General features: G+C 43.1%; 2 protein-coding genes across 2 annotated transcripts; both read left to right on the plus strand.

Moving 5' to 3' along the window:
* The first annotated feature begins 1,051 nt into the window (after positions 1 to 1,051).
* parp10 (poly(ADP-ribose) polymerase family member 10) lies at positions 1,052 to 8,207 on the plus strand. Its single transcript, XM_076157157.1, has 11 exons — positions 1,052 to 1,126; positions 1,918 to 2,093; positions 2,421 to 2,663; positions 2,756 to 2,986; positions 3,086 to 4,098; positions 4,186 to 4,398; positions 5,165 to 5,303; positions 5,388 to 6,407; positions 6,510 to 6,643; positions 6,721 to 6,895; positions 6,993 to 8,207. The coding sequence occupies exons 2-11, from the start codon at positions 1,919 to 1,921 to the stop codon at positions 7,289 to 7,291; spliced, it is 3,642 nt and encodes a 1,213-aa protein (XP_076013272.1). The 5' UTR covers positions 1,052 to 1,126; position 1,918; the 3' UTR covers positions 7,292 to 8,207.
* A 210-nt stretch (positions 8,208 to 8,417) lies between these two features.
* On the plus strand, positions 8,418 to 20,588 carry cpsf1 (cleavage and polyadenylation specific factor 1). Its single transcript, XM_076157118.1, has 38 exons — positions 8,418 to 8,544; positions 9,056 to 9,221; positions 9,324 to 9,351; positions 9,439 to 9,572; positions 9,672 to 9,752; positions 9,884 to 10,035; positions 10,227 to 10,373; positions 10,525 to 10,664; positions 10,763 to 10,873; positions 11,000 to 11,093; positions 11,193 to 11,280; positions 12,182 to 12,337; positions 12,420 to 12,468; positions 12,542 to 12,615; positions 12,707 to 12,781; positions 12,892 to 12,972; positions 13,566 to 13,661; positions 13,773 to 13,952; positions 14,083 to 14,224; positions 14,423 to 14,601; positions 14,879 to 15,015; positions 15,114 to 15,288; positions 15,377 to 15,583; positions 15,698 to 15,787; positions 15,875 to 16,018; positions 16,141 to 16,293; positions 16,494 to 16,610; positions 16,975 to 17,065; positions 17,388 to 17,472; positions 17,881 to 18,022; positions 18,142 to 18,294; positions 18,411 to 18,587; positions 19,049 to 19,115; positions 19,201 to 19,248; positions 19,336 to 19,491; positions 19,866 to 19,995; positions 20,203 to 20,341; positions 20,430 to 20,588. Exons 2-38 carry the CDS (start codon positions 9,078 to 9,080, stop codon positions 20,475 to 20,477), a joined length of 4,410 nt encoding a protein of 1,469 aa, XP_076013233.1. The 5' UTR covers positions 8,418 to 8,544; positions 9,056 to 9,077; the 3' UTR covers positions 20,478 to 20,588.
* Positions 20,589 to 20,637: the final 49 nt, after the last annotated feature.

Genomic DNA, 20,637 nt, shown 5'->3' on the forward strand with positions numbered 1-20,637 from the left:
GAAACAAATTATGAGAATTAATATTAGTGGCAGATGGGAGACGTGAATGGATGACATCACCATGAATGATGCCACAGTCGTTAGTGACAGCATAATGATCTCATGGGGGCCAATTTGCATAATGAACAGGCAAAACTACTTTTTTCTACTCACATTCTGTTCAAAACTACTTGGAGAACACACTGGAGAACAAAGGCAAACCAACAGGTCACCCATTGCAATTCCAAAGAGAAACTATTTGCACCATGCCGAAGAACAAGCAACCACCACTGTTGTTAAGATGCAATGCCAAGCGCAACAGATTGGCTCAAGCCAACGAAAACCAACCAAGTCAATGGAACTCCCCAAGCCACAGGTAAATAATCATGTCTCTGATAGTCGTGTGCCATGGCTGTTATGTAGGAGTCGTGTGGGGAGCCTCTGTTACCCCAATCCTCTTTTCATTCACTTTGTGTGTGTATGTGTGTGTGTATGTGTGCTGTTCCCTTACATGCAGGCCTTCACTTATTTGTTCTATCCTGTTCACACCTTTGCAACACTTTAACTTAAAATTTTGGACATTCGCATCTACTCTCACATGTGCTTTTTGATCTTTTATATATATTTATGGGAATTGAATCTGTTCAATCAGTTCCATCTGTTGTTTAAGTTAATACCTGTTCTGACTAAATAAAACAGCATAAATGCATAGGATGAAAGTGATGTCATGGACAGACATCATCATAAGGTCTTAAATATGGCTCAAATTGGTTAGTTGAGGTTTAGGATTAGTGTTAAATTGGAAGTTAGGGGGGGCCACTGCTTTCTGGGGGCCTCAGAGACCACAACAACTGGGAACCTACAGGACCCTCAGACAACAGCTTGTTTTGGTGGTTATTGCTCCAAAATAACATTATCAATGGTTCTAAATACAAAGTTATCATATCTTTCTCAGCTTGGACTCTGCGTGACACAAAGAAACTGCTCACTTCATTCATATTAAGATTAAAATGAAGAGCTGTTCCCTTTAATAGAAGCTACAGAAACGCCCCCTAGTGTTGACCATGCGATACAACAAGGAAGTAACAGTCACTTGAACACCTTCGACGGACATTATTCTGGCGCTAATGTTTCGCTTGTAGCCCAGGTAAGCTATTCGTTATCATATATTCGGCTTTCGTACAAACGAGTTTAATAATTGTACTTTAAAAATAGCACGAACATTTTTTGCTATCAACTTCTGCTCCGTGATGAAGAACGAAACGTCGTTAGCACTGGTTTCACTTTCTACATAATGAAAATTACAGCGCAGCAATGAAGCTGCATGAAGTTTGTGTTTAACTACGCAGTGAAATTAGCAGTTCCGGGCACTAAATGTCTGTGTTATATTAATGCTCTACTGAAATTAAAGTAGCTAACTCTTTCCTGCTACGTCCTGCTGCTTTCCTGCAGGCCACAGACAGACACAGTTCATAAACATGGTCGTCTTTTTTTTCGTCCCTTTTGTTTTTTTGAAACTCCTAAAGTAGCACAACAACCCCCTTATTACAAAATACAGCACCGAAAACCTAAATAACTGCTAAATAAGTGAACAGGTCTTGTTTTTGGAGGTTTGGAAATGTATCCTGATGCTATGAAAAGTTATTGGATTAATTTACGAGATGAGAGAGCACAGACCTTCAAATATTTATAATAATGATGAATTTTAGTATTATTTTTATATGTAACAGGATCCAAACGAACTTATTGATAGTCTATCATGGTATAACTGCCCTTTTGTATATTTTTTGAGTCCTGCAAACACAATTTAATGATCTCTTAATACCAGAGTGTATGTTTTTCTGGTGTGTGTGGTTACATCTATCCCAAACCTAAACATCTGCTTGCATTGAGTCACCCTGGCTGTTTAAGAACACGTTTGTTTCTTCCATTTATCAGAATGCCTGTGGAGAATCAGGAGGAGAGGACCGTGGAGGTCCTGGGGTTGCCTGAAGAAGTGGACGAGGAGTTACTCCTTCTCTATTTTGAGAACAAACGGCGCTCTGGAGGAGGGACACTTGTTTCTGTGGCGAAGCAAGGTGACCGGGCCCTGCTTGTGTTTGAAGAGGCAGAAGGCAAGTAGCTCTTCATGGTCATCACAAAGTATAGATGTATTTCTGACCTTACTTGCGCTGTGTTCTTTTTCAAAGAGGTGTATCTTAGGAAGGATAACCAGTATTACTAGTACAATTGCCAACCACTGCAAATGTTTTCAGGCAGAAGTGCTCTAATATCGGTCTCAACTGTCTGGCCTCCTCCTGTACTTATATTATAATATACTACATAATTGCGATGAAGTTATCATTTGCTCAGACATTGTTGTTTCTCTGCAAATACCCATGGGAACACCACAATAATCTACTTCTACTTCTACTAATCATTATTGTTATTTGTTGTTCCAGTTGCAGCCCAGGTGTTGTCTAAAGTGCACCATGTGCTGCATAACGCTGAACTGACTTTGAGAAAGCCTCCCTCAAAGGACCAATGCAGATTGCTGCTGCGTGGGCTCAACCCCAGCACCTGTACTGAGATGCTAGAGCTCTATGTGGAGAACCTGATGGGACTGGATGTAGAGGACTACACCCTGTATCCATCTCCAGGGAAAGATGTGGTCCTTATTCAACTCAATCAACCCTTATCTAAAGGTGAAGTAGATAGTACAACTTTTAATGATAGTATTTCATGGTGTTTCAAAGTTCTGAAAGTACGACAATGGAATGTTTTTCTTCTTTTATAGACTTCAAAAACCTTTGTGCAAAGATCTCCAGTAGGCCACTAGAAGGGTCCAGAATCACTCTTGAACAGATTGAGCAAACTGATTCCATCATAGTGGAGAACCTGCACCCCGGCACCATTACAGACATGCTTATTTTGTACTTTGAGAGCTCGCGAGGTGGGAATCAGAAGGTGAAGGAGGTCGTCATGATGTCAGAGGGTACTGCTAAGGTGTCCTTTGTAGGCTTTGAGGGTAAGTTTTGCATACTATTATAGCTCTCTAGGTCATGATTTGTCATGTTTGCTCCTTTGTGGTTTTCCTTTTTAAGCACAATGTCTTTCATTTTAACAGCTGTGACGCATGTCTTGGATCGTCCACACAAACTGGATAATGCTGACCTGGTAGTGAAGCCCTACTTTGATTTTCTTCACACTACTGAACCTGTAACACAGCAACGCACTGAAAGTAGCAGCTTCGACATCGCTGATGAAAGCCCAAAGGAACTGTGTGATATTCAGACCAGTTCTCCCATTGCGGTCAGTGCGGACAACTGGTCCTCCGAGGCTGCCTCTGAACCTCTTGCCAACTGTGACGCAGTAGCACAGGTGGAAGAGGAAACCATGGAGGCTGACGCAAAGGAAACAGAGCTGCTCTCGTGCCACGTTGCTGTGGCTGGTTCAATTAAACTGGCTTTGTTTCAACTCAATACCTTTCAGGACCTTCAAAAGGCTCATCCAGATGTCCTCATCCAAGTCAAAGATGACGGCGTGCACATTTCAGGAACTGACCGACCCCGAATGCATCAGCTCCAGCAGGCCATCTTGGAGTTTTTTGGCAGTGTGGCCCTGACGCAATTCACAGTCGATCCCGAAAAGGCTAAGTTTCTTGAAAAAACAGATGTAAAAGACATGCTAATGAAAACTCTAAATCAAAGTGGACTGCCAGCCGTCTACACCGTATTAGACTGTGATATTGTGTTGACATCATCTTCTCAGAACCTGCTCACCCAGGCATGTAGCTTTTTACAATCCCAATTGGCTGAGCTTAGCATACCAATGGACAAGAAATACGAGTGCATGCTATACTCCAGGGAGTGGTCTGAGTTCCTCCAGGCTCTGAAATGTTCCTCTGTGAGGCTGTCGGAACAAGGGTCCATCGATGTCTTGACCCTGAAAGGCATGGAGAGGGACAAGCAGACAGAAATTGTGAAGTTCCTCAGCACGCCCATCGAAAGGGACTCCGTCATCAATATGGAGCCAGGCGTGCTGAAATACATCCAGATTCATTTTCATCAGTTGTTGGCTGAAATGGATCAAGTATCTATTTTCCCACTGGAAGCTGAACCTGGAACCTGTGGGCTAAAGGTAAGAGACGTCATGACGCTTTTGATTAATGAGTATTTGGTTTTGGATGTTGTCATCTTCCCTCTTTCCTGTTAATGATACTGTCAGATCCACGGCAATGCTGCGTCTTGCCAAATGGCCGAGGAGGTCCTGCAAGGTGTGGTTTCCTCCATCTGCACCAGGACCATCACAATGAGCGCTCCGGGAGTGGCTCGCTATCTGCTCGGAGAAGAGTGCACCAAACTCATTAAGGACATGCAGAGAAAGTTCCAGGTCTATATCATCCTGAAAAGTGTGCACTGGACACCTTTTCAAAACCAGGTAATGTAGAGAAGGGAACTGAGCAAGAGTTCAGTTTTCGAGGCTGCAGAGTGAAGCGTTCTGCCTCGAGGCGGTGTGTTGTTACCATGGCACTCTTCGGTCAGTTAGATCTTAATTTGATGAGCTCTCTAGTCTTGAAACAACATCTAGCCAGAGGCGAAATCTGCCTCTGTAGGGCACAAGTCAATGCATCCGTTTTGTATTACAGAAATACTATTTACTATTTTGACGCTTATGACCCGTGTCTGCTGAAGGTTTATCCAGTGCAGTTACTTGCAAATAGAATTTCTGTTATACTTGGATTCAAGGCAATGAAAACAATTGCAAACACAAACACATGCATGCATTTGGACATCAACTGGGAAAGAATTAGCAACATAAATGGCCATTCTCCCAAAATAAACTATGGATTTTAGATTGATTTATTAGAAGATCAACCGAAGAGACTTGAAACTGGATTTTTGTTTTGTATGATCTTCAAATTTGTAAAATAATATTTAGATTTCGAAATCTTTCTGTGTAGAAGTTGAAAATCTCATTTAATTCTTATCTGAAAAATCGATGCTGTCTTATTCTTAATGAGCAACAGCAATGGAAACATTACAACATGAATGGGTTGGAACTATAAGTCAGAACCAGCTAATTCAGTTAAAGACACAACACATGATCATATGAACTACTGTGAGTGTCTCTTTCCCTTTAATGTTGGTAGATACACACAGTATTATGTACTGCGTTAATTGTTGACACATTCTTTTGTTTTCAGGACATTTTTGATGCTGCAGTGAAGGCAATGGCACATACAAACTTCCAGAAAGTGTCTTCAGATGGTTCCGAACAGGCACCACAACCACTCTGCGCCACTGATCCCAATCAAAGTGGAGCTCCAGATAGTAGCTCCAGAGGTAGCAACCTTCAAGTATCTTTTGTCATTGCTACTTTCTCCTCTTTATGTGCATTTTCAAACAATTTATTTCCTTCTTTTGCAGGCCTTTCCGAGGAGGCAACGAGTACCGTGTCAGTCACTGATGAAAAAATGGAGGAAGGTCAAAGCACTTCAAGCACGGTCGAAGACATGGATAATGTGGATCTTTACACTGCTGGGGACAGTGCCTGCGAGACAAACCAGGACAGTGATGGAATACTTATTTCCGATCCAGCCCAGTGCTCAGCAGAAGGAAATACTACAAGCGGACTACAATCAGTGGGTGATGAACCCCTCGCCCTTTCTCCTTGTAATCTCGAAGAAGAGGCTCAACTCTCTCTAGCTATCCAGTACTCCATGGAGACGACTAACTGGTCCCTGGGTAATGAGGAGGAAGATCTGCAAAAGGCCTTGGAACTGTCCAAAAAAATGATTGAAGACGTAGGTCCTTCCAATAGCAGCGAGATGAGCCCGCAAGTCAACATAGTGGAGAAGGGCACTGATAAATCCTTACAAGATGTCATCCAGGCAGCAAACACCATCCAAATAGTGGTGTTTGCAAGTTATAATTGTGACCTCATTCGAGTGGACATAGCGTTGGGGAAGAAGGTTACTCAGAGACAAGTGGAGGAGAAACTGGAGAACCGTAGTTTGCAGGGCATATCAGAGTTTCACAAGAAGTGTATCGAGATGATCAAAAGGAAGCACGGAGTGGAGATTCAGGTTCAGGGAACGGCGATCATTGTTTCTGGGTTCACTAAGTATGTGGAGGAAGCACTGCCAGATGTGAAGCTGCTGCTGCAGAAAATGTCCTGTACAGCGTCCGATCGGGAAATCCTGAGAACAATCCAATGGTTGCAGCACGATCCAGCCAACGCAGCCACGACACCTTATTCGCCCGATCTCCTGGTGTTCGTTGAAAATGCCTGGAGGATGAAACAGAAGAAAGTTGACCTCTTGCTTGACAACCAGCCCCACATCATTAACTTTGAGAAGATGCAAGAATACAACATTGTTTCAGGGAAATCTGTGCAGATCTCAAGGAAGTTACTCAGTTTAGGGGAATTAAATGAAGACATGGCAGGTAAAGAGGACTTATTGTTAGTGTGGCGTGATGTTAAAGATACTCTCAAGATGTGTTTGATTGCTACATGATGTTTTATATATCAAAAACTTGTCTCAACAGACGAGGAATATTCTTTGCTGTCAAACCTGCCACAAGCAGCCAAAGTGGATGAGGAGTCTGATGAGTTTCAGCAAGTGGTGAAGAGTTTCTATGAGACGATACAAGAATCCCACAGCAAAATAAGAATCATACAGGTGGAAAACTATATACTGTATGTTTTGTATTGGAGCAATTATGTGATAACATGTAGTAACACGAGTTTGATTTGTAGGTGGAGAAGCTTGTGAACCGGCTACTCTACAATCAGTACAGGCTGAAGAAAGTCAGCGTAACTCAGCGAGCCACAAATCCAGAAGTCGAACGAACTCTCTACCACGGCACGAGTGAGACCAGTGTGAAAGAGATTTGCATTCATGGATTCAACAGGAGCTTCTGTGGAAAGAATGGTACTGTTCTGTAATACCACTGTTCTCTAAGTTTGTCTCTTCTTGGTACGTCCTCATCTTGGGAATAACTTTGTGATGCATTTGTTTCTCTACACAGCCACCGCCTTTGGTCAGGGGGTGTATTTCGCCATCAACTCTGCGCTGTCTGTCCAGGATCAGTATTCACCGCCGAACTTAGACGGAAACAAGTTTGTGTTTGTGTCTAAAGTGCTGACCGGAGACTACACGAGAGGCAGCCATACGATGAAGACAGCCCCTCTGAAGGAAAGCGATGACATTCCTCTCAGATACGATAGCGTGACAGACAGCATTACCAAGCCCTCAATGTTTGTCATCTTCAACGATACACAGGCTTATCCAGAATATCTCATAACCTGCCAGAACATCCACCGATGAAGAAAAGTACTCGCCGGTAGAGCACAGCTGTAAAACCAGGGGAAAGTGCTGTTTTTGTCATCATTTTTCTGCTTTGATATGATTTCTGATGGGGTTTTGTGTTCTAGTGCATCGTTTGCATCTTTAATCACATTGATTTGTCTTACAAAATGTTTATTCTGTGATGGCTGTCATGGCTGGGATGTAAAGAGTAGGGCTCCCTGCAAGCTTAATAACTGAACGAATGCAGTTTAATGTTTGGATAGAAACTAGCAGTCCAGCAGCCATTCCTGCCACACACTTTTTTTGTTGATCATTATGACATTAGATGAATTTAGGCTCTATTTTGACAATTCCCTTTACATTATTTTAAATTGTTTACAGTGTCTCAGTTTCTTAATTGTAAATTGTAAACCTTGCATTTCTGTCACATTCCACATCCAGTGAATATTGTTTGTTTTAATAAACGAAAACAGTTTGCAATTTGAGCGTTTTGTGTCATTTACAAAGCTTTTCCTCAGACTTGATATTCAAATTGAGGTTCCTGTTCTTTTGCATAATACAGCAAACATACAAGATCTGGTGACTGAATGGCAAGACATGTTCAGGGGGCTCCTATATGCTGTAAAATACAGAACTCAATTTAATTTTGTTTCTGAGATTTCTTTACTTAAGGTTTTTTGTGTTGCTATTTGGTTTAAGAGTCTATTGTACTCTGTAGACTAGAAGGTAGAAATACGGCACACAGCAAATGGCAAATAGACATACATTCAGAAATTAGTTATCTGTTTTTACAAGCTGTATAAATATTCCATTTTGTATTGAAACAACCTAGATTTTGCTATGTAGTTGTAAGAATTTGTATTTTAGATTCCCAAGTAATGTTTGTCGATGTACCCATAATTAACTGATACATAATAAATATAGCAGAATTTGACTGCAGGTTTGTATTATTTAATTATTTTATAATTATTTTATATTTATGATCAAAATAGCCATTTGCTCAACCCCGTTACATTTAAATAAAATAATATTGAAATTAAATTACCTTTCATTCCTGAATGTCGTCGACTGAAACCCCCCGGGACCTTGGCGGTGTCTGGGTTCTCAGACTTTTGTTTTGAAATATAATTAGACCGGAAGAACACAGAGTACCCACCACAACATTACTCAAACAATTGCTAACTGCTAGCTTAAAACGGAAGATGACATACTAAATGTAAACAGAAGAGGGAATATTAAAGCTACAGACTCCGATGACGTGTTTGTGATAGGTATGTGAACTGTTTTAATTCACAATTTGCCAAAACATTCAGACGAAATTACAATCGGGTGCACGCATTGTAGTGCCGTGCTAGCTAAAGTGCTAAGCTAAACCTGCATGTACTAGCCACTTAGCTAATAAAGCTAGCAACACCGGTACTTTACACACACAATGTTTCTATGATGCCAGCAATAAGCGTGAACGCGCGCTAACATATGTGCATGACTGGTTTGTTAGAGATACTGGCATGTCTTGAAAAGTTCATATAATAAATAATGTTTAAAGCTCATTACTTGGCGGGGAAACAGCTTTAGATAAACTGTGAGCTGGCCTGGTAATTGATTGTGCAGCAGTATCATTTGTCAGAGATCAAGTTGATGCTGTGATGATGCTGTTATGTCAACTTAATGTTTGCTGCAAATACGCCGGTGTAACTTACATTTGTAAATGATTTTCTGATCTTGAGGGGACCAAACTGTGTGCATTTATGATAGTAAACGTGAATGCTGATTACTAAACAGATGCTGAGCTCAACCTTCCAGGATGTATGCTGTGTACAAACAAGCCCACACCCCGACTTCGGTGGAATTCTCTGTCTACTGCAACTTTATTTCCAGTAAGGAGAAGAATTTGGTTGTTGCTGGAACATCTCAGCTCTTTGTCTACAGGATAATCCATGATGTGGAGGTAAACATGCTTCCGCTGAGCTTGATTCATTCATTCAAATATTGCTGGAGCAACTGATTGATAGACTGAGTGATTGATAAATAATCTCCACTGTTATTACAGAGTACGTCAAAGCCCGACAAGTCTTCAGGTATGTCCATATTCACGTATTTTGGGAATGAATGACAGTAACATAAGTGGTGTATTTGTGTTTAGAAACCACTCTCGCCCTTTACAGATGGAAAGTCCCGTAAGGAGAAGCTGGAGCAGGTGGCGGCCTTTTCACTCTTCGGCAATATCATGTCCATGGCCAGTGTGCAGCTTGTAGGAGCCAACAGAGATGCACTCCTCCTCAGTTTCAAAGATGCCAAGGTATCAGCATCTGACCAAGACACAGACCCTAAGCATGCGAAAGTTAAAAGTGCTTTTGTCCTAATCCCTGGATGTATTTTTTCTCTCATCTCTCATCAGTTGTCCGTGGTAGAGTATGACCCAGGGACACACGACCTCAAGACACTCTCTCTTCATTATTTTGAGGAGCCAGAGCTCAGAGTATGTTGAAAAAATGACTTTGATATGGTTCAACTGTGGTATCTGTCAACAAATCTATGAAACTGACACATAGATGTATTAATAGTATAGCAATATAAAGCTATTCTTTCTCTGTTCTTTCAAATTTGCAGGATGGCTTTGTACAAAATGTACACATTCCCATTGTTCGTGTAGATCCAGAGAATCGCTGTGCGGTCATGCTGATTTATGGCACACAGCTGGTGGTGTTGCCGTTCAGAAAGGACACGTTAACGGATGAACAGGAGGGCGGAGTCGGAGAAGGGTATGTTTGCTATACATTCCAGGGTTGTTTTACCTAGTTTCTTCAGGTCTTAGGGGCTGCCATCCTGTATGGAGGTGCACCACAGAGTAGTCGTGGGTTAGGAGGAGGTCCTCTCTAAGACACCTGAGTAAAATCAGTAATGCCTAATGCTCCCAACTGTGTGTAACACTGTCTCTGTATCTCATCTGCAGACCTAAATCCAGCTTCTTACCGAGCTACATCATTGATGTCCGTGAGCTGGATGAGAAGCTGCTGAACATTGTCGATATGAAGTTCCTCCATGGCTACTATGAGCCCACATTGCTCATCCTGTTTGAGCCCAACCAGACATGGCCTGGGTCAGTCCATCCCGCTGCTATCTAAAATGGCCACTTTCTGCTGTTGACTGCTGTTATGTTATGAGTAATTCAGTCTGTAGTCTGATTCTGCATGTGTAAATGAGTATTAATGCAAGTATTGATGACTGTCATTCTCTGCTCTCTCTGCCAGGCGTGTGGCTGTGCGGCAGGACACATGTAGCATCGTGGCCATCTCCCTCAACATCATGCAGAAGGTCCATCCTGTCATCTGGTCTCTCTGCAATCTCCCATTTGACTGTACACAGGTCATGGCTGTTCCCAAGCCAATTGGTGAGCTCAGGATTTAACACGGATCCCATTAAACCACAGCCTAATCTCTTTATGATTGTTTTAAAGGAATGTGCTGATTGTATGTCTAATTTTTCCAGGTGGTGTTGTGGTTTTTGCTGTGAATTCTTTGCTGTATCTGAATCAGAGTGTTCCGCCATATGGAGTTTCTCTCAATTCGCAAACGACTGGGACCACAGCTTTCCCACTGCGTAAGCATTCTCATCTTAACCCACCTGCATCTATGCTTGTAATCTTTGATATCTGACCTTATTGCTGTACAGGATGTTTGATATCTCTTGGTACACATCACTGAATAATCTGTTTTGGGTGTCCAGGTGTACAGGATGAAGTGAGGATCACACTCGACTGTGGCCAGTCAGACTTCATTGCTTACGATAAGATGGTCATCTCTTTGAAAGGAGGAGAAATGTGAGTAGATAACGGTCACTGTCATGGACATCATGGAGTATGTGAAGTTTGATGGAGGTTTATGAGCCTTGTCTGACTATTGTCTTCTCCCCTTTGCAGTTATGTGTTAACCCTCATAACCGACGGCATGAGGAGCGTCCGGGCTTTTCACTTTGACAAAGCTGCTGCCAGTGTCCTGACCACTTGTGTAAGTGTTACCTGTCGGATATTCTGATGAGGAAATGTTCTGACTGTGCCCCTGATCCTCCCTGTATCTATGCACAGATACAGAAGGTGTTGCGGGGCGTTGGGCTTGAGTGACACTTGTGAAATGAACTTACCATCAGGCAGCTTAACCCAAACAAGCATTTATTGGTTTAAGAAAATGCATCTGAAATGACATCTGTGATACACTCACCCTTAACTAAACTAAAGGTTTTACTGCTACTACTACTACTACTACTAATGCTTGAACTACCCAGGATGTCCTCATTTTGTTTGGACTTTGGTCCTTGGTCGTTTTGGACTATTTTCTCTATTTTCCTACATTATAGGGCTGCACATTACAGTCTTTCTACCTTAATATTACTTCATATAATACGCAATATAGATTCCTATAGTGTTTTCTACAACACCCATAGAGGAAGTGTCGTTAAAAAGCTGCTGTGGCTGGGATGTTTGGACAGAATTTGCACAGCCTCTCGTTATTCTTCAGCAAAACACAGAAGTTCAAAAAGTTATTAGCTGCTTTATCGATTCTGTGATGCGCTTCAGTTCAGTCGCTCACACGACCATGTGCTTAGAACTCGTTCAAGTGTCTTGGTTGATTTTGACAACTGCTGTACCCCCACAGTACATTGGATTTTATTATACCTGTGATCAGAAAGGGATCAGACTTCCAACAGTGGTGATCAACCCTTTCCTGCTACTAGTATTATTACTCCTACTGTATTACTTTCACAACTACTGTTTAGACAAAGACATCCAAAAGCCACTGCCAGAATACAGAAGTTCCAGCTGACATTTGAAGTGATGAAGTTCTGAAGTACTCAGCTATCAGCCATACTGTATATCGTACATTTCATTGAGTCTGAACTCTCCTCTTACAGATGGTGACCATGGAGCCAGGCTACCTTTTCCTGGGATCCCGTCTGGGAAACTCTCTGCTCCTCAAGTACACAGAGAAGCTGCAGGAGACGACACAAGAAGAAGGGAGAGAAACGCAGGACAACGAAAGGGAGAATGACAGGGATAAAGATAAGCAGGTGAGTTGGAAGTAGTATTATCTTATTTGACAGTTTGTGTTTACAATCTTCTTAATACTAAGTCGTTGCTAATGAATTCCAGGAGGAACCACCAAACAAAAAGAAGCGAATCGAATCCACCAACTGGACCGGTATGTAAACTGAATTTTGACGTGGGCCAGAAATAAAAGTATTATCTGTCAGCTGACTTCTGTATCACGACAGATGAGGTGGATGAGATTGAGGTGTACGGCAGCGAGGCTCAGTCAGGCACTCAGCTGGCCACCTATTCCTTTGAGGTGAGCGAAAGCAACGGCTGCCGTTGTTGTTTTGTCTTCTATGATTTACGTTGAAGTTTATAAAAGGAGACTCACCTGTGTTGTCATACAGGTGTGTGATAGCATTCTGAATATCGGACCCTGTGGGAATGCCTCCATGGGGGAGCCTGCCTTTCTGTCAGAAGAGGTACATTCATTAAAAACTCATTTCAGTGCTTGTGTATTCAATTTATACATTTTTTTTACTACTCATACTTGTGCACAGATATAACCGTCAGATTTTTGTTACACCCACAGTTCCAGGACAACCCTGAGCCGGACCTGGAAGTTGTGGTGTGTTCTGGATTTGGCAAGAACGGTGCACTGTCTGTACTTCAGGTAAACCCTCCCACACAAGGGATTTCGATTTTTTTATTTATGTATTTGTGCACGATTCATTTACGAGTCGATGCGTGAGATTTGTTTCTGCACTGTCCTAAAACCTGTGGTCGTGAGGCCCATCTGCCACAGGTCCAGTGACGGTGCTACAGTGACGTCTGGGTTTACCAGGGCTGCCTCAGAGATCAATGGAGTAGCCTGTAAACACCCCAGACACAAGTTGGCTCAGTCAGGACTTAAATGGACAAATAGATCTGTATAATTGAAACACTAGGGTACATGTGTTGCTTAACAATTCTGGAAAACCTAAATATTTATAAATAAACATGGTTCAATGACTCTGATAAATCATATTGAATGGCAATTTATAGAAGAATACACTTTAAGTATGACATTTTGAAATTGGATGTATCAATGTACTTAAGTTATAAATGTGAAGGTTTAGAATTTAATATTAAGACGAATATCTGTATCTGTAATAACTGCCAAAAAATAATGCAATGTTGCAGCTGCAGTATCCTGTTGAATGTATTAATAGTCTCTTTTGTAACTTTTTACTTGCTTGCATTGATTTGTCTCCATTCCGTTATCAGCGAAGTATTCGACCCCAAGTAGTCACCACGTTTGAGTTGCCCGGTTGCCATGACATGTGGACAGTCATCTCAAACGAGACTAAAGAAGATAAAAAGGTACATTTTTCTATCGCTGCTCGCCCTGCGTTTTTTTCCAGTTATCTGGTTCTATCCGGTGCAATACCTTTGCCGTGAGACCTTTTCTTTGTGAACCTTCTCTTTCCCCAGGCTGGGAAAAGCGACGGGTCGGAGGACGGGACAGAGGCGGAGAATGCTGAGGAAGGAGAGGAGGGAGAGAAGGAGAAAGAGGAGAAGGAGAAAGACAAGGAAGAGAAGACGGAGCCCTCTATGGATGACGATAAGAAGAAACACGGCTTCCTCATTCTAAGCAGAGAGGATTCAACTATGGTAAAATAGATATAAATACATATGCGACTTCTCTTCCAAACTGTTTTTGCTTTTTTCTTTTATGATGTCTAAGCTGTGGCTTCAGCTCAAGTGGTGTCCACCCCTGTGTGTGTGTGTGTGTTTTGTGTAGATCCTTCAGACCGGCCAGGAGATCATGGAGCTGGACACCAGTGGCTTTGCGACCCAGGGACCGACCGTTTTTGCCGGAAACATCGGTGACAGTAAATACATCATCCAAGTCTCCCCCATGGGCATCCGGCTGCTGGAAGGAGGTAAAATTGGAACATTTGGAAGAAATATCTATAATAATCAAGGGGAAATTTTAATGATATTTAAGTCAAACAGTTCAGCTAGAAGTTATGTTGTGATGGTTTATGAATGAAGACGATAAAGGTTTAATTGTTGATAATGTTCTTGATCTCTTATATTTATTTCAGAAGTTTTCTCCTTCTTTTTTTTAACCCCTCCAGTGACACAGCTTCACTTTATCCCGGTGGACCTGGGCTCTCCCATAGTGCATTGCTCTTTGGCTGACCCTTATGTCATCATCATGACTGCGGAGGGAGTTGTCACCATGTTTGCGCTGAAGAGCGACACGTACATGGGCAAGACGCATCGACTGGCCCTGCAGAAACCACAGATCCCCACCGTGAGTCTGTCAGGACAAACAAACATTATCGGGCCTGGTGCCGAGAGGCTGCAGGGTCTCAGTTCAGCCCTGATTGGCTCTTACATTGTAATTAAGACTATTGTAATCATTTTTGGTTGGACTGAAACCTCCAGCCTCTCAGCTCTCCATGACGTATGGTTTTATATGTGTGTATATTGGACCAAGGCGCCCTCTGGTGGTCTGTTGCTATCGAGAGCAAATTGCATCACCTCATTTGTGCAGAATCAACAGCTGTTAAAATAGTTTTCTCCTGCAGCAATCGCGTGTGATCGCTCTGTGTGCCTACCGAGACGTAAGTGGCATGTTCACCACGGAAAACAAAGTGAGCTGCTCCATCAAAGAGGACACAACAATCAGCCAGTCTGAAGCAGAGACGATCATTCATGACATCAGGTACGCATCAACATCATCATCATCATCACCGCAATAGAACTAAAATTCTAATGTTGATGTTGAATGTATGTTATTTCCTGTGTTTGTTTTGTCCGCAGTAACACAGTAGACGATGAGGAAGAAATGCTATACGGGGAATCGAACTCCAACGCGCTCGCGAAGGACGACGCCACTCGCGCCGCTTTGGCATCAGCGCTGCAGAGCGAGGGAAACCTGATCAAAGCCGAACCCACACACTGGTGCATGATCGTCAGGGAGAACGGTGTAATGGAGGTACGGCTAAATCACATCACACTACTAGCTAGAGATGGTTTAATGCAGCTTCGTAGTGTTCCAACATATCTTTTAAATATTTCAACAGATTTACCAACTCCCCGAATGGCGATTGGTATTCCTAGTGAAGAACTTCCCCGTCGGCCAGCGAGTGCTCGTCGACAGCTCCTCGGGCCAATCGGCAACACAGGGCGAGGTGAAAAAAGAGGAGGTGACGCGCCAGGGAGAGATCCCGTTGGTCAAAGAGGTGTCTCTGGTTTCCCTTGGCTACAATCACAGCCGGCCCTATTTGCTGGTGAGCGCTGAAGAGAGTAGAAGTAGAATTCATCTGATGGGAGGAGTGCAAGTTGATTCATCTCTCCCCCCCTTCATTGGAAAGATAATTAAAATGTACGTTTTTGTTTTGTAGGTCCACGTGGAACAGGAACTTCTGATCTACGAGGCGTTCCCTTACGACCAACAGCAAGCTCAAAACAACTTGAAAGTGCGCTTCAAGAAAGTAAGAACTACTGACGTTCGCAATTTCAAATGAATCCCTTTCTGGTTGGAATGAATCTTGACAGTGGCGTTCCTCTGGTGTGCACAGGTGCCACACAACATTAACTTCAGGGAAAAGAAGACAAAGCTGAAGAAAGATAAGAAGTCGGACGGCGCCGCAGAGGAAGGCACGGCTCTGAAAAGCCGGGTTGCCAGGTTCAGATACTTTGAGGACATCTCTGCTTACTCTGGGGTAAATAAACGATTCATCCATTTATATTGTGAAATTTCGCAACAGCGGCAACATCTACACACGAGCATTTTGAGATCTCGCCATGCCTTCTTTGAGAACGCCGCATTCCTGTGTGGTTGCAGGTTTTCATCTGCGGTCCGTCTCCCCACTGGATGCTCGTCACGTCTCGAGGAGCCATGAGGCTTCACCCCATGACCATCGACGGCTCCATCGAGTCCTTCTCCCCCTTCCATAACGTCAACTGCCCCAAGGGTTTCCTCTACTTCAACAAACAGGTACACACACACACACGCCTCGCATTTGTTTCCATCGTGCTTGGCTTCACAAGGATTCAAAGAAGTGAACACTAGTTTAGGAAACATCTATTTGAAGTATTATAGTATTATTATTATATTGTGTGTGTGTGTGTGTGTGTGTGTGTGTGTGTGTGTGTGTGTGTGTGTGTGTGTGTGTGTGTGTGTGTTTTTCTCAATAGGGGGAGCTGCGAATCAGTGTCCTGCCCACATATCTGTCCTATGATGCCCCGTGGCCGGTCAGGAAAATTCCATTGAGATGCACCGTTCACTATGTCTCCTACCATGTTGAATCCAAGGTAAGTCTGTGCCTCTCACACACTCAAACACACACACACGCACGCACGCACAGGACTGCTAAGGGAGGCAACAACACCAGTTACATGACACACTTAAAACCCCCGGAACACATCCCCTAGATAGCTGCACAACTCAGACCGAGCCGTCGCCTTGCCGGTGCTTTTCATGCGGCGGCGATGAGCAGCAAGGTATCGATCAGACAGCTTTGAAAAGTTTGAGATGAAAGCCCAGGAGATGAAGGCCCAGGAGCTTTCTCCTAGTGGGAGGAAAAACAAATCAATGAGAGTGACTTTGAAGGGATTACTCTTTGATGTGAAGTTTTTTCGGTGTAATTTACTTTTTTTTCCCTCCCCCCTCTCTCAGGTGTACGCTGTGTGTACCAGTGTGAAAGAACCCTGCACTCGTATCCCCAGGATGACCGGAGAGGAGAAGGAGTACGAGACAATAGAACGAGGTCAGTTAGAAACGCTGACACAAAAACAAGAACACAATGAAAACGGGCACATAAATGAGCGATTATGTTGGGCTTTATAGCAAACATCATCACTGCAGTTTGAGGTGTGTGAATGAGTGCGTGAGTACTGGTAGCAGGTCTACAGAAGGTTGGTTAGTTTCCACTCCTGTCCATTGTCTATGTGGTTGTAGTGAAGAAGGAAGCCTTTAGTGTTGTGAATTACTATTATTATTAATGTGCGATGTCAGATTCTGTATCTTTGTTGTTGACTTTGTTTTAGTTATGCGGTACTAAGTATTGGTTTTCCTTTGTCCACCTGCAGATGAACGCTACATCAATCCTCAGCAGGAGAGGTTTTCCATCCAGCTCATCTCCCCAGTCAGCTGGGAGGCCATTCCCAACACACGGTACTTTGTTTATTAAGAAACCAACTTACTGATTCCATCGTACAGCATCTGTTCTGCATGTGTCTGCTGCTAGTTCCCCTCTTTTTGGTACTTGAGGTCCTTTAAATTTCCTTAGTTTGTTAATTATTTGGTTGGTTGACTGAGCTGATCATTAATTCTTCCTAAACTCCCTCACACACATTTGCCTTTTCTCTGCACTTCATCTAATTTGTCGTCTTTTTTCTTCTACTTAATTGTCTTTGTGATTGAGCAGTTTCAGTTACCTAGGCATCCATGAAAACTCTACACTTTGTTTTTGTGAATTAATCAGTCAATATCATTAAGTTCCCCACATTCTCAGAACTGCTGTTCACCTGGATTTGTACATTTTTCCGTTGCTCTTTACTTAAATCTCTCTGTATGCACAAGGATTGACCTGGAGGAGTGGGAGCATGTGACCTGTATGAAGACGGTGGCACTGAGGAGTCAGGAGACCGTGTCTGGGCTCAAGGGTTACATCGCCGCAGGGACGTGCCTGATGCAGGGGGAGGAGGTCACCTGCAGGGGCCGGGTAAGCACAACAACTGAGAACGATCTATTTTAGTCCTTCAATCAAGGTTTCAAACTATGCTGACTTGACTTTGATGAACCAAAACAGTCTAACGTGTTTCAATGTCTGATGTTGTTCAGATTTTGATCCTGGATATCATTGAAGTGGTGCCAGAGCCAGGCCAGCCCCTCACCAAGAACAAGTTCAAAGTCCTTTACGAGAAGGAGCAGAAGGGACCGGTGACGGCTCTGTGTCACTGCCACGGATACCTGGTCTCAGCCATCGGACAGAAGGTCTCAGCTGCTCCTCACACACTCCCCCCCCCCCCCCTCATGACTGTGTTTCACATTAGTGGAGCTCTCTGTTCCCTATTTGACATCGGAAGACAATAAATGTTTTTCCCCCACAGATCTTCCTCTGGGTCCTGAAGGACAACGACCTGACAGGCATGGCCTTCATCGACACGCAGCTATACATCCACCAGATGTTCAGCATCAAGAACTTCATCTTGGCCGCCGACCTGATGAAGAGCATCTCGCTGCTACGCTACCAGGAGGAGAGCAAGACGCTGTCGCTCGTCAGCAGGGTGAGAATCAAAATACATCTTATCAATGTATTTGTGTTCAAATTGCACTATTTAAGTTGGTTTCCCTTTAATTGATCAAATGATTCATGCCAAGTTCCAGAGGTACTTGTGGCTTCATTACTTGCCCTCGATTGATGAACTCAGCCAATGTTCAGAAAATATATGTACTGACTGGCTGCCTTCACTAATTGCAGCTTTGGACTACTTCAGAACCCGCCTGTACTTAGCTCTATACTGAGCTCAGAGTTAATCAATCAATCGATGTTGAATCAATTGAGGGTGATGACTCTTGTCTACCCATGAGCTGTGTACATGCAGTGGGAGGTACAACCGAGTATTGAGGATTTGTCTCCCGGGGGAGTTTGGATTTAGTCCAGTTGTGTTAGCAGCTGGAGATTCACAGCCCGTGTGTAGGATTTATCCCTGTCTGATGGGACTTCATGTTTTCTTGCGTAACACAGGATGCAAAGCCTCTGGAGGTTTACAGCATCGAATTCATGGTGGATAACAACCAGCTTGGATTCTTGGGTAATGGCAGAAATGACTCAATTATATTTTAAGGCCTCTAAATGTGTTTGTTCTGTTTTAATCGCTTTTTTTCTTTCGTTTTTAGTGTCGGATCGAGACAAGAACCTCTATGTATATATGTATTTACCTGAAGGTAAGCAAGAGGCCTATTCATTTGGGAATGGAAACAAATGTGCCACTCAAATGTCCTTCTCATACAATGTGTGGTCTGGTGTTGCAGCGAAAGAAAGCTTTGGAGGAATGCGGCTGCTGAGGAGAGCGGACTTCAACGCCGGAGCCAATATTAACACTTTCTGGAGGATGCCCTGCAGAGGAGCCCTGGACATGGCCAGCAAGAAGGCTCTGACCTGGGACAACAAGCACATTACATGGTTTGGTAGGTGGCAATTCATAGCTTGGATGTGGTGCAGTTCATCAGCTCAGATGAAGAAAGATAACTGGTGTTCAGAGTAAGACAATCTTTACTGAAGGATTCTCAGCAAATCAAGGACATGTGCAGTCAAAGGTTGAAATCAAACCTACACAAAATGTATTCTCTGCATTGAATGATCCTGGGCCCGTCTATAATAAGCTAAAATGCACTGAGGAGGACAGTAACATTCAAACATTCTGACTACTAATGTAGTAACTAGCTTTCACATTCACATTTAAATCCAGTTCATGCTGCTGTGGGAATCCTCCTGCAGGTCTGAGCAGATGAGGTTTGGAGAATTGGACTTATGTTTTCTCCCATCTGTTTTCCCCCTGAAGCCACACTGGATGGAGGAGTCGGGATGCTGCTGCCCATGCAGGAGAAGACGTATCGCCGACTGCTCATGTTGCAGAATGCCCTCACTACTATGCTGCCTCATCACGCTGGTTTAAACCCAAAGGCCTACAGGTTTGCATCTGTTTACACTTAAATCTTGTCTAATCCCTTATGCATCATTGTGTTTTAAAAGGGAAGTTTACAGCATCTGTGGTGATGTAATTGTTTTGCACCACTGAATTCTCAATTACATCATTAGTTTTTACATCGATTCCAATCAGCCAGTTCTTATTTTTCTTTCTTTTGTCAAACGACACAACTCGCTCGTCTTGCGTCCAGAATGCTGCACAGTGACAGACGGAGCCTGCAGAACGCTGTGAGAAACGTCCTGGATGGAGAACTCCTCAACAAGTACCTGTACCTCAGCACTATGGAGCGCAGTGAGCTGGCCAAGAAAATTGGCACCACTCAGGATATAGTAAGTGTGCTGTAGATGTGAGAAAGCGGCGAAATTGTTCTTGCTTGTTCCGTTTCTAATTCATATCCTTCTGTTCCTTCCTCTCTAGATCCTGGATGACCTTTTGGAGATCGACAGAGTTACGGCTCATTTCTGAGCGAAACATTCCACCGTCTTTATCCACTCAGTGCTGTTTTATAACGGAAAAAATGCTTTGATATGACATCATCCTATTGGAAACTTGTTTGTTACGTGTTCGATAAAAAAAAAAAAAAAGTTCACCATGATTTCTTAGAATATTTTGTTTACAAAATAAT

This window comes from Genypterus blacodes, unplaced genomic scaffold, assembly GCF_046128005.1.
Source record: "Genypterus blacodes isolate CSIRO-AG114 ecotype Tasmania unplaced genomic scaffold, CSIRO-AGI_Gbla_v1 ptg000072l_1, whole genome shotgun sequence".
NCBI lineage: Eukaryota > Metazoa > Chordata > Actinopteri > Ophidiiformes > Ophidiidae > Genypterus > Genypterus blacodes.

What these genes read in the sequence shown, in the direction of transcription:
- parp10 (XM_076157157.1), top strand. Translation starts at nt 1,919, where the DNA reads ATGCCTGTGGAGAATCAGGAGGAGAGGACCGTGGAGGTCCTGGGGTTG. An exon ending in TGTGTTTGAAGAGGCAGAAG is followed by an intron (nt 2,094 to 2,420) that starts GCAAGTAGCTCT and finishes TTGTTGTTCCAG; the next exon opens with TTGCAGCCCAGGTGTTGTCT. An exon ending in GAGCTTCTGTGGAAAGAATG is followed by an intron (nt 6,896 to 6,992) that starts GTACTGTTCTGT and finishes TTCTCTACACAG; the next exon opens with CCACCGCCTTTGGTCAGGGG.
- cpsf1 (XM_076157118.1), top strand. Translation starts at nt 9,078, where the DNA reads ATGTATGCTGTGTACAAACAAGCCCACACCCCGACTTCGGTGGAATTC. An exon ending in TTGAGGAGCCAGAGCTCAGA is followed by an intron (nt 9,753 to 9,883) that starts GTATGTTGAAAA and finishes TCAAATTTGCAG; the next exon opens with GATGGCTTTGTACAAAATGT. An exon ending in GAGGGCGGAGTCGGAGAAGG is followed by an intron (nt 10,036 to 10,226) that starts GTATGTTTGCTA and finishes TCTCATCTGCAG; the next exon opens with ACCTAAATCCAGCTTCTTAC.